Raw genomic sequence first — 12852 nt, forward strand, 5'->3', positions numbered from 1 at the left:
GTGGATGCTACTACTTTTAGATTCCTGATAAGTCTGGCTATAAAAGAAGAAGAAAATTAGACTTGCGGTTAATGGATGTTGTAACTGCATACTTATATGGAGCCACTGGATAATGAGATTTATATGAAAGTACCAGAGGGTATAGAGTTGGAAAAAAAATCGAGTACTCGAGAAAAACACTGTATAAAGTTGAATAAATCACTTTATGGATTGAAACAATCAAGTCGAATGTGGTACAATAGGCTAAGTGAGTACCTAGAGAGAGAACGATACAAGAATGATCTGATCAGCCCTTGTATCTTTATAAAGAAATCCGGCCAGGGCTTTGTGATCATAGCAGTGTATGTTGATGATTTAAATATCCTAGGAACCTCTGGAGAAATCTCCCAAACAGTTGAATATCTTTAGAAATAATTCGAGATGAAAGATCTTTGAAAACAAAGTTTTGTTTGGGATTACAGCTTGAGTACATAAGAGATGGAATCTTTGTGCATCAAATGGCATATACAGGAAAAGTACTCAAGAGATTCAACATGGAGTCTCATCCATTATCTAGCCCCATGGTCGTGAGGTCCCTCGGCCTGGACACTGATCCGTTCCGTCCTAAGATGGACGATAAAGATGTCCTTGGTCCCGAGGTGCCTTATCTCAGTGCCATAGGAGCTTTGATGTATCTGGCTAGTCACACGACCAGATATATGTTTTGCCGTGAATATATTGTCTAGATTAAGCTATTGTCCAACCCAAAGGCACTGGAACGGGATTAAACATGTTCTTCGTTACCTGCAAAGAACGAAAGACTTGGGTTTATTTTATACTAACCAAAAAAAAGAAGGTTTAGTTGATTTTGCTGATGCAGGTTATCTTTCGGATCCACACAATGCTCGATCACAGACAGGCTATGTTTTCACACATGGTGGAACAACAATATCATGGCGTTCCATGAAGCAGAAGATCGCGGCCACATCTTCAAACCATTCGGAGATCTTGGCTGTTCATGAGGCCAGCCGCGAGTTGTTCAGAACAGGGGGAGTAATACGTGTTGTATTTTTTTTTCTTCACCATGGTTTTGTCCCACTGGGTTTTTTTTGTAAGGTTTTAATGAGGCAACATCTAAAGCGTATTACAATCCATGTATGGTTATGGCATCCAAGGGGTAGGGGTGTTATAAATCATATTGTGGATGTCCATAACCGGCCCGGTTCATAACCGGCCCAATGCTAGAGAGAGAGAGTCGACCATGAGGAGAGAGAGAGAGAGAAAGAATCGGCATCTTGCATTTTTCTTATTAGATTATGATCTGTACTTTTTCCATATTTATATTTTGTTTCTTTAGTATTTCCATTATTCTATTGACGGTGTAATTTCCTATATATAAGGGTTCCTTATATTTATGAATAAGATAGAAACATAGATTTCATTCTCTAGTTTCACAACAGATTTATATTTATTGAGTAGGTGAAATCTTAGGATATTAATTGAGGTATACATTTTCCATTCTCTAGTTTCACAGCAAAGTTTATATTTATTGAGTAGGTGAAATCTTAGAATAGTAATTGAGGTATACATGTGACACTAAGTTTGGCGAGTCCTTAATATGGCCAACCCATCTCACTCATACCATACACGGTTTATTTTTATGTTGGATACATTATAAAGAAAAATGGTAAGTAAATACTTAGGTCTTGATTGATAGAGCATTAAGATTAACAGTAGCAGTATGCTATAGAAGCAGTATGTTGCATGAATTGTATGATTTTGCTAAACTGTGTAATAGGATGATTGGTAAAACATTATGAATATGTTATTTAAAATTATTATAAAAATTAGTATATAATATATAATATATTTATTTTTAGTGAATATATTTCCAATATTTATAAAAATATATTAACATATAAAATTAAAAAGATATATAATTAATTTATTTTATTTAATAATTTAAAAATTATGTTTATATCGAAAATATTATTTTAAAATAAATGTTATAATTAAAATATCTATTTTTAAAAAAAAATATTTTTATTGTAAATTAATTTTAGAAATCAAAATTTTATTTTCTGGATATAAAAATAATTTTATGATATTATTAAATAAAATAAATTAATTAATTATATTTTTTTAATTTTATAAATTATAAATTATAAATGCAAATGCTCTTCTAAAAGTTTCATATGAGAGCATTAGCCACTGAGCATTTGGAGAGCATTAACATTTAGTAAATATTTCTCTAAATATTTTTCTAACAATTGTTGTTTGGATAATATAGAGAATAATGCTAATGCTCTACCAATTAAAGTCTTATTCTAGAGAAAACATTCGCAAATATTTGATGCGATGATAAAAGTTAGGTTTACCCCATAGGATGAACTTTTAAATTCACTTTCCCTTTAATAACTAATCAAAATGCCACATAAATTAATGAATAAAAATTATTAAATATTTTTTAGAAAAACCAAAATAACTAAAAAATAATAATAACCTCAATTTTTAAAATGCTGACGCCACTATCTAAACCTTAAATCCAAACTGTAACCCTAAATCCGAATCCTATACCCTAAACCCAAACCTATATCCTAAACTCAAATCTATAACCTAGATCCAAACCTAGATCCTAAATCCAAACTCTATACCCTAAATCCTAGATTATAAACCCAAACCCTATACTCTGAATCTAAATCCTAGACTCTAGATCCAAAACTTAAATTCTAACATTAAATTCTAAAGAAACAACATTAATCCAAACATCTAGGGTATCTGATTTGGGTTTCCAAATAACTCTATGTACTTATATAACATCATCTAAGTTTCGTCAATCTCCGGTTACCAGAAGATAATCGGTCAAGTTGTGTGGTTTTGTTTCCTTTGGGGACACTTGGAAGTATTTTTTTCTTTTAATTTTAATAAAACTTGTTCCTTTTTTTTTCAATAATAAGAAGACTATCCAATTAATGTATATATCTCATCATAGCAATTTAACAAATTGTGTGTTTATAAAGTTGAGCAAAAAAGTAAATTGAATTTCCAATCACTCAAATATTTACATATCTAAATGTACATGTAAGTTAGATAAACTTGAAAACATTAGAATTTTTAGTAACATCTAATTATTAGAAGTTTTTAAAGTTCAATCGTTTCAAAGTTCACTAATACCGAGTTCAAATTCTATAAAATGTGATTTATTATGGATTATCCAAATTAAGACACAATAGGTGAGAAAAAAATAGAAGATAATTTATTGATGGTTTTGTCAGGATACATGCAATGTCGGTCCAACACTTTTAGATGCACTAAATTTTATTTTTAACAACCTATTCTTACATCTTCCCTAATTTTTTTTTTGTCAACATCTTCCCTAATGTAATATATATAATTATATGTAATATAAAATATCTCACAGTTTTTTAAATAACTCTATTAATAATTATTAAAGATAATTTTATGAAATTAATAGTATAGCAATATTTTATAATCACCAAAATTTTGACTATAATCGATCATAATTTACTAAAATCAATTGCTAATACAAAATCTCACATATAAAAATAATATTTACTTATATTTATATAATTTTTACTTATATTTTTTATTAATTTTCTTCATATTTTTATATAATTTTATTAAAGTTTATATGTAAACATAATTTGTGTTTATTTGATAATAATAATAATATTCATAAAAACATTAGTATTGTTTATAATTTTTATTAATAAATATATTATGGCTTCTTATGCTTGTTTTTGTGCACACCTTCTTATGCTTTATGCTCTAAACGATGGCGTGTGTGACTTGTCCTCTGGACTGGCTCTGGATACATGGTGGGTCTTGTTTGTATTGTAATGTTATTTATATGGTTGAATCATCATTTTGATCGATGAAATGAAATTTTTTTTTAAAACAATAACAACTGTACAGTTGCAGAAGAGAAGACAAAAATGAAAATATACAAATGCATGTATTAAGCTGCAGTGACAATGGTTTGAAGCAGAGTTTCCAGGTCTTTCAAGCTACGAATAAACACAATACACCATAAGTTAGAAAATGGACGAGGAAAGCAGATTCTTGTGAGACATTTCAAGTTTGATAGATGATAATACTTACCTCACATTAGTGAGATCAGGGTATACAGCAATCGCCTCTTTGAAATCCTGAAAGTACATGTTTTCTACTGTTATCAACCCAAGAAAAAGAGAATAGTGATAGTGGAAGAAGAAGAAGAAGATGTTGTAGAGCATACCTGATCAGATGTTGAAGAAGTGTATGTGATCACACATGACATGCCTGCTTTTGTAGCAGCCTATATAGATTGAAAGTCAAAAGCCAATTTATCAAGATTGTGTGTTCAAAAACCGAGTTTAGGATGTTATGAGATGTAAGAACGAGCAAAAGATTGGAATTATTAACCTGCAGGCCAATTACACTGTCCTCTATGACCAAACAGTCATTCACTGAAACACCTAGCTTCTGCACTCAAACATAAATACAGAATGTAAAACTTGGTTAATTCTTGTCAATTAAACTTGTTATATTAAGTTTTGTTAGCTTGGAATTCTATTATACCTCGGCAGCTGTTATATAAATGGAAGGATCAGGTTTCTTCTCCTTAACATCATCTCCTGGAAATTCAAATAAACAAAAACAAAAGGATATAATGAAACCTTAGACATCTAAAGCCCACAAAGTAATAAGTAACTCAGAACATCGAATGTAATGAAAAATCACCTGCAAGGAAGCAATCAAGTCCTTGGAATCGCTCCTAAAAGACATAAACATAACCGAGTTAAATAAAAATGTCACCAGTCTATTAGAGATTAGCAAAAGGAAACAACTCACGATTTGGATTAGATTCTCGAGACATAATATAACTGAACTCTTTGTAGCTGCAGAACAAACAGCTAGTTTCTTCCCCTGTAGCATTAATTTCAAGAACGCCCAATTCATAATTAAAAAAGAATAAAAAAATTTCATTAGGGTAATTTAAACAAAGCTTGTTATTATTACAGCAGCTCTTGCTTCATCCATTAGTCTTATTACACCAGGTCTTGCTTCTACCTGAAACCAAAAAAAAAAAAATAGGCAAAGAGATTTAGATTCTCTCATAGAGAAACTAAATAAGATGATGTGTTCAGGATCTCTCTACTTACACTTCCTGACTTTATGATCTCTTTGTACCTCTCTGTCTTCCAATCCTGCAGAGTATCAATCAACTTGGCTCGACCATCGTCACTCTCGGGAGGCGAGTCGAAAAGGGTCGAAGTCGGCCATCCATTTTCTCTAAAGTACCATCTCATTTTAGGCTTTCCACCTCCGACCAGGTTCTGAAACTTGTCGTAGAACTCGAGGCTCCAGTTGAGAGACTCGGATGAAGAAGGAGGACAACGAACATCGAAATGCGCGAAGGCGTCGTTGTAAGCTTGACGGTGTAGATTCTCCGATTCGAGTATCACACCGTCGCAGTCGAAGATCAGAGCTTCGAGAGACCGTGAAGATGACGCCGACACTGTAGAGATCCTCGCTTTCTGATAAACGTTTCTGGATTTGAAACGCAGCGTTTGGAGACAAGGGAAGCGGTTGAAGCCAACGGAGGAGGTGGTTGGGGGCAAGAGAATCGATGAGTGGCTGCAAGAAACCGCCATTGATGAATCTCTCACTCTGAGTGTGTGTGTGTGTGTGTGGTTCTAGAGAAGGATCCGAGCTGGTCTGACTAAGTGAGATAGAATTAAAAAAATGTGTGGTCTTCCTTGCGAGTAACGGTATTTAACTAACTTTTCTATCATACACCAAATGGCTTTTGGGTCACTAAGGCCCATTAACTGAAACCTACATGGGCCTGCTCCAGGAATTAGGTCTCCTCTGCTTTCACTTGATGAACAAGAAATTGTTTTGCCCTTATTAAACCATCGTCAAAACATTAGGCCATAAAAGCCTGCTCAATCACTTTGTCTAGTTTATAATCACTTTTGATCACTTTGTCTAATTTATAAGGGAAAATTGGAAATATGGAATAAAAAGACAAGCAGATTGTCCCTTTGCCATAATATGAATTATAAGTTGTCTCAATGCCATAATATTTTCTGTAAGCCCAATTAAGGGGGATGTATTCAATTTAACATTTGATGTGATTTGATTTTTAATGGGGTTTTAAATGATTTCAATAAGTTGCAGAGATTTAAGTGATTTTTGTTAAACTACTCTAGAATATCACCTAAAATTATGGGATTTGAGTTTTAATTTTTTTAACTAAGAAATCCTACCCAAACACCCTAAAATCAACTGAAAACTTTAAAACTCCACAACTTAAAATATTTTCAATAACAGTGGATTTCAGAATACTTTAAGAAATGTCAAATTCAATAACAGTGGATTTTAAATGAGTTTTTAAAATTCATGCTTCAATAACACTGGATTTGTCATTTTAATACAAATCACCTGAAACTCTCGGTTGAATACATCCCCCTAAACCCCTAATCTAATCTTTTAAACGTTTTTGTTGATTTAATTATGTAAAAGAAGAAAAAAAATTAAAAAAAAAAGTTCTTTGTTAATTTAATTATTAAAAAAATACAAAAGGATAATATGAATTATAAGTTGTCCTAATGCCATAATGTTTTCTGTAAACCCAATTAAACCCCTAATCTAATCTTTTAAACGTTTTTGTTAATTTAATTATGTTAATAAAATATTATTATTATTTTTAATTAATTTAATTATTAAAAAAATATATATACAAAAGGGAAAAAATCGACTAAAATTTCCCCCAAGCTCGATGAACCCTAATTGCTGTCTCCTCCTTTGGCGATAGAGAGAAAGGACGATTTGAAGGGGATCTCGCCGTCGCCGGTGTCGTTTTGGCCGGTAATACTCCGCCGGTGTTCTTCTTCTTCTTAATCGAAGTCTCAGAGACCTCGTCTCACTTGGCGACTCGTTCTCAATTAAGTCGCCGAAGACCGCTGAAGCTCGTACCTCGCCGATAACTGAACTCGTGCCTCACCGCTCCGCTCTCACTCTCTCAGCCATAGTTTCAAGCAAACCAATCGATTCTCCTCAGGTTTGTTTATGAATTTTTTGCATGTCTTTGTATCTTTTACTTGAGGTTTTTTAAGATCGATTTTAACTCTCATAAGTTTCGTTTTTTTTTCTGTGAATTATTTAGGATTCAATCTTATCAAAGTTTCCTACTTTTTTGAGCTTTGGTTAATTTGTTTTTGTAGCAACCGATCTCTAGTAACTCTTGTTTTATCTTGTGAATTATATTATGATGCATGCGTTTATAAATATTGACTGTAGTGATTGTGTTTCTTGCATTGTTTATAGGTATGACGATTGATCAGTTGCCTAAATGCTTATTCAAAGAGGGAACTGAAACACAAGTTGAGAAGGTCAACAACAGTTGTCGAACTTCCATACTTGCGAAGGTGGCGAAGTACTGTCCAGACGAGTACAAAGAAGTGTCGGAGGATCCGCTATTTGCTCAGATTGTGGCCATTTATGTATACAAGCTTCAGTTTTCGGCAAGAGCGATCCACACCTTCGTTTGCAAGCAGCTTCTGTCCGCAAAGCGTTATGAGTTGTGGTTCCATTATGCTAGGAGGCCTCTCAGATTTTCAATGCAAGAATTCTATGCCATCACAGGTTTGAAATACAATGACGAGCCCGACTTGGAGATTGATGACTGGGAATATGATGGAGGGTTTTGGAGTAAGTTGCTAAGGAGACAGAAAAATATTTCGGTTCAGCAAATCAGGAAGGTGCATGTGAAGTTGTGTAATACTTGGTCAGATAGGCTGAGGTTGGTGTATTTGTGTGTGATTGCTGGTATTCTTATGGCGAAGGATGAGAAGGTGTGGATCCCATACAAGTACATCAAGCTCGTGATGAACTTCGAGAAGATGAGGAAATATCCGTGGGGTCTTCACTCTTTTGATATGCTGGTGAGTTCCATTATCAACGCTAGGGATAAAGTGAAGACGCAAAACAGTTATGTCGTAGATGGATTCTCGTATGCACTTCAGATTTGGTTGATGGAAGCTGTTCCGGACATTGGGTCTCTTTTGGGTCAGAAACTGAGAGAAGGCGTGAAAACCATGAGGTGCAGGAATTGGAAAGGATCTGCTAAGATTTCCTATGAGGATATTATTAACATAGAGTCTAATTTGTTCCACCGTAAGTTCTATTTCCTTTAATTGATGTTATTGATGTGCATAGTTCTTAAATTGGTGCGTCTTTAACCTGTTTTAATTTTTTTTTTGTAGGGAGATGTGTTTCCATCCATTTCTACATCTGGAAATTTCAAAGACGTGATTATTGATGCTGAGTTTGCTCGACCCTGTGAGATGAAGGATGAAAGAGTTGATCTAATCATAGACATGCAGCGAAATAAGTATGACTGGAGTAAGCATGTTTGGGCTTATAAGGAAACAGTGAAACCATTTCAGTACAGTTCTGAGGAAGATGGTTCAGATGAAGAAGCGGCTGTAGAGACAAGTGATACTGAAATTGAAGAAGAAATAGAAAGCACCCGTGTGTCTCCTTCTAAGAAGAGGAAGAACAGGTTTCGGGATACTGGTGCGGAGTCGAGGAAGAAGAGGTTACTTTGCCAAAGATCAACCGAGAAATATAGAGATCTTGAAGAGGAAATGAAGTCCTATATCCAGAGTATGTTTAACTCTTCTTTTACTGCCTTAGGCCTCGAGGTACGCGAGATTATTGAAGACCGCTTTATCAAATTAGAGGAGAAGATCCTTTCATCTCAGACTCAGGGTAGTGCGCCTGCTAATACTCAGACTCGTGGTGCTGATCCGTTTTGGACTCCTTCTGCTGCTACTGCTCCGGCTTTGGTTTTTGGTCGTGCTCCTGCTCCTACTCCGGCTTCTACCGAAGCTCCTGCTTCGGTTTCTACTCGTGGTCTTGATCCTTCTCGCAGTGCAGCTTCTGCTCCTTATCGCAGTCGAGCTTCTGCGACTGCTCACACTGGTGGTCCTGCGAATGCTGCAAAGACAAGGTCTCAGACAAAGGTAAACAAGAAGTAGATCCTTTTTCATGTCTTCGGTTGCTGTTATATTTTCATGTCTTCGGTTGCTTTTCTTTTTTATGTACTCGGTTGATGTTCTTGCGGTTTGCAATACTATTGTAAGGATGATGTTGTCTTTGCTGTGTGTAATATTTATGTAAGGATGATGTTTTGGATCATGTGTGTGGTATTATTATAAGGATGGAATATTTCTTTAAAAATTATTAATGTCATGTTTTGTGTTTCATAACCAGGATGCAGACTTGTCTGATGTGTTTGGCAGCTTATTTAGCACCTTAGATTACAATGTAGGGACCCAAGAGCACTTACAGAAGACAATGGGCAACCTTACACAAGAGTCAAATGTTGACGGTTTTGATCCATCTTAAGACAAGCAGTCCGAAGGACCTTCTGATTTCACTACCAGTGACTTCTTTTCGGCCAGAGATCTTCAAAACACCATTCTTGATTGATAGTGATGATATAGAAGTTCGTTGCAAAGCCAAAGACTACGAATTGGTTTTCCTTCCAGAAGAGAAATGGGCCAAACTAACTGAATGGACCTTGAATCCCACGTAAGTTATTTGAATTGTTTTACTTATTTTTTTTTCAAATCCAACTCATAAATAACATCACACCAATGCTTTCTCTTTACAGAGTACTTCAGATTGGGCCATCTACATTTGATGCAGAGTTAGCCTCGCGGATAATTGAGCCTAATATTTGGTTGAAGAACTTTGTGAGTTTAGCTCAGAAATATTTTGCAGATTGATTTTTGTTGTTGGTTCTCATTCCTAAACAAAATTGAATTGTCTTTTTCAGGATATGGACGCCATGATGTATTTGTTTCGGGAAAAAACCACATTGCGTCGGTGGAGTCCAGACCGAGTCGCATTTTTGAACTGTATGTTCAGTAATCAGATTATCACGGCCTATGGGAAGTTAGATGGAAACAGGAGAGGGTACAAAATCGACGACAATTTTCTCGAGTATGGAAGAGGCGAGCTTCCATATCATGGAAGCACAGGTTCAGTATGGAGCATTGATGTCGATCGTCTATACATCCCTATATGTGTTAACCAAATCCACTGGATCTCTATTTGCGTCAATCTTGTGAACCGGACAATTGATGTCTTCGATTGTGGGGGTAAGAAGAACAGCAGGGTCGTCGAAGCTTTTGCCATCCTCATTCCACGAATCGTCAAGGCTGTCCAGTCGCCAGAGAGGAAGAAAGATTTCAATGTGAAACAATATATTGTTTCATATGTCCCCATGCGCGGCCTAAACATGAGTGGTAATGATTGTGGTGCTTATTCATTGAAGTTCATAGCGTGCCATCTACTTGGCTTAGATTTCTCTTTGGTGAATGACGAAAACATCAAAGAAGCCTGACACAAGATAGCGTTTGATCTTTGGGAAGCAGCAAATGATGCGGTCCTGCAGTCTCGGATGTCTAAATTTAAGCCTCCAAAGCGTGCTCCGGTGAAACCTGTTAACCTCGGTTGACTTTTTGATGTTTTTGCTTGATGCTCTTAGATTTCAAGTTTGTTTCATCTTTGGGTTTAAGACTTAGTTATTTGATTCTTGTATTACTCTTATTGTTATGGAATTATTGGTTTGCTACTATTTTACTGTTTTATGAATTACTTTTAGGAAATAAATCACATAGGGTGTAATTGTATACCCTAAACCCTAAAATACCTTAAACCCTAAATTAGCTCTGAATCATACTCTAAATCCTAAATTAACTATGATTCATACCCTAATTCCTAAATTAACTATGATTCATACCCTAAACCCTAAATTAGCTTGAAATTATATCAAAAACTTTAATATAGATAGGTTTCAAATACAATACCCTAAATCACATAAAGAAATAAAAATAATTTTTTGTTAAAAAAATAAGAGTTAAGTGTATTAACATAGCGATTTTAAGTAGAGTTATAGAAATTAGTATTTTCAAATTTTGTCTTCTTATAGTTTTCAGATGTCGATTTTACTGTATTAGTGTGTAGTATTTTAGCAGCCAATATAAGGGTTATAGAGTATAAACCTTTTATGGTTTATACCCACTAGGCCCACCCGAAAGTTCTTAAAACACGACCCTGAACCCGGATCCACACACCCCCAAACACGTGATTTTCTTTTCATTTCTCGAAACTTAAGAAAATAAAGTTGAGAGAAAAGGGGATTAGGGTTCTTTGTCTGCGAATCCTGTGAGTCTCGAAACGAAATCACAATGACCAGTTCGTCGAATTCTTCTGCTTGTTTTCCTCGAATCTTTAATCATGGTGTGCCCACAAGATGTTGGTGTGGCGAGGGTATAACCACTTTTGGTTCATCGACGACGGAGAATAAGTATCGACGATTCTACAGATGTCAAATCGCAAGAGATGTAAGTCCATGTTTCGATTTCGTGTTGCAGTTAACATCATACTGACAGATTTTTTGTTTCTTTTGCGATAGAGAAAAACCTAGAATCATCTATTTAAATGGATTGATGAGCTTTGATTGACGAGATATGGATGGTAGATGCGAAACATGAGAGAGTTGCTCAAGAGATTACAAAGTTTGAAGAAAGGGTTATAGAAAAAGTGAAGTCCGAGATTGTTAGAGTTGAAGCTGAGATGTCGGAAAAGCTCAAAGAGAAGGTGAACTTGGAGATTGCTAGAGTTGCGCAGGATATGAAACAGAAGCTAAAGATTGTGACGGTGGCTATGGTTGTTGTGGGAGCAATCGTAGGATTATGGACTTCTCTTACTGTCTGAGCAAGTTTCAGTGATTGGTTGGTTGTCGTCTGAGTTTGATGGGTTCAAAATATCCTAAGTTTGCATTCCCTTATTTTTTTCATTATGATCGACTATAATACACTTGATGGCTTCTTGTTAACTCTCGGTTGCTGACTATTATCAGCTTCAGTTGACAATCTAATACTTATCGTTTGTTTTCTGTTGTTTCAAAGCTAGTAGTTTCAGTTCACAATCTTCTTGTCTGAGTTTATTGGGTACGAAAGAGATTAATGTTGCAGTAAATTGCAGTAAAAATACAAAAGAGATAACAAGATGTCTAATATCTATAACCCAGAACAATAAAATCCAAAACCAAGCAAAACGATTAAATCAAGTAACCAACACCATAATGAAAAACAAGCTAATCAAAAGCAACAAAAATCCAAAACAACAAACTGGCTAAATAACTCTGTCACATGTAGCTCTGTTATGATTCTCTTCGCTACATCGACTACATCTGTGCCTCTTCTTTTCTTGAGCTCCTTGCGATGAACGGAGTTTGTCTTCAACCGTCTTGTATCTGCGCTTTCTTCTCCTTCCTGCTCCTCTTTTTGACTCAGGAGGTTCCACATTAGCATTCCGAACATCATCTGGAACAACCCAACTATCCCCTGGCACACCTATTGGATTGATAGTTTCTTGATAAGCTGTTGTCCAAGTGGAAGTCGTGTACATGTCATCCGTTAGTGAGGATGGGGCTCGACCAACTGTTAAACCAGCCTTGATTGCGTGTCTACATGGGATTTTCAGTAGGTTGTATTTTCCACATGAGCAGGTTCTTCTGTCCAAATCAACCAGACAGTCGATTGTATCTCCGCGAACCAAAAAACGGTACTCGTCAACTGGCTGAACCAGAAACGTTTTACCCTTATTAATCCGCCTGTCTATTTTTTTCTCGATGGCAATAGTCAATGGTTTTGTGTGATTCTTGCTTCGTGTGCGGCGTTCGAAGAACCAACGGGCAAGCATTTCTCTGATGCTATCCAACAAAGGAATGACTGGATATTCTCTTGGTGTGCGCAAAGCAGAGTTTATTAATTCAGCTGGGTTTGT

General features: G+C 35.4%; 1 protein-coding gene across 2 annotated transcripts; it reads right to left on the bottom strand.

The window, feature by feature from the left end:
- Positions 1–3875: 3875 nt before the first annotated feature.
- LOC106329051 (haloacid dehalogenase-like hydrolase domain-containing protein At4g39970) lies at positions 3876–5724 on the bottom strand. Of its 2 annotated transcripts, none has more exons than XR_001267717.1 (9): positions 5145–5724; positions 5002–5052; positions 4834–4908; positions 4723–4756; positions 4561–4616; positions 4409–4464; positions 4238–4297; positions 4102–4148; positions 3876–4007 (listed from the first exon to the last, which is right to left on the bottom strand). XR_001267717.1 is itself a non-coding variant. In XM_013767625.1 (9 exons), the coding sequence occupies exons 1-9, from the start codon at positions 5634–5636 to the stop codon at positions 3959–3961; spliced, it is 924 nt and encodes a 307-aa protein (XP_013623079.1). In that variant the 5' UTR covers positions 5637–5724; the 3' UTR covers positions 3876–3958. The 2 variants fall into 2 exon arrangements, 1 of the variants encoding a protein (XP_013623079.1); XM_013767625.1 differs by having other exon boundaries at positions 4405–4464.
- Between the last annotated feature and the right edge of the window lie 7128 nt (positions 5725–12852).

The sequence above is a fragment of the Brassica oleracea genome, chromosome C3 (genome assembly GCF_000695525.1).
Source record: "Brassica oleracea var. oleracea cultivar TO1000 chromosome C3, BOL, whole genome shotgun sequence".
NCBI lineage: Eukaryota > Viridiplantae > Streptophyta > Magnoliopsida > Brassicales > Brassicaceae > Brassica > Brassica oleracea.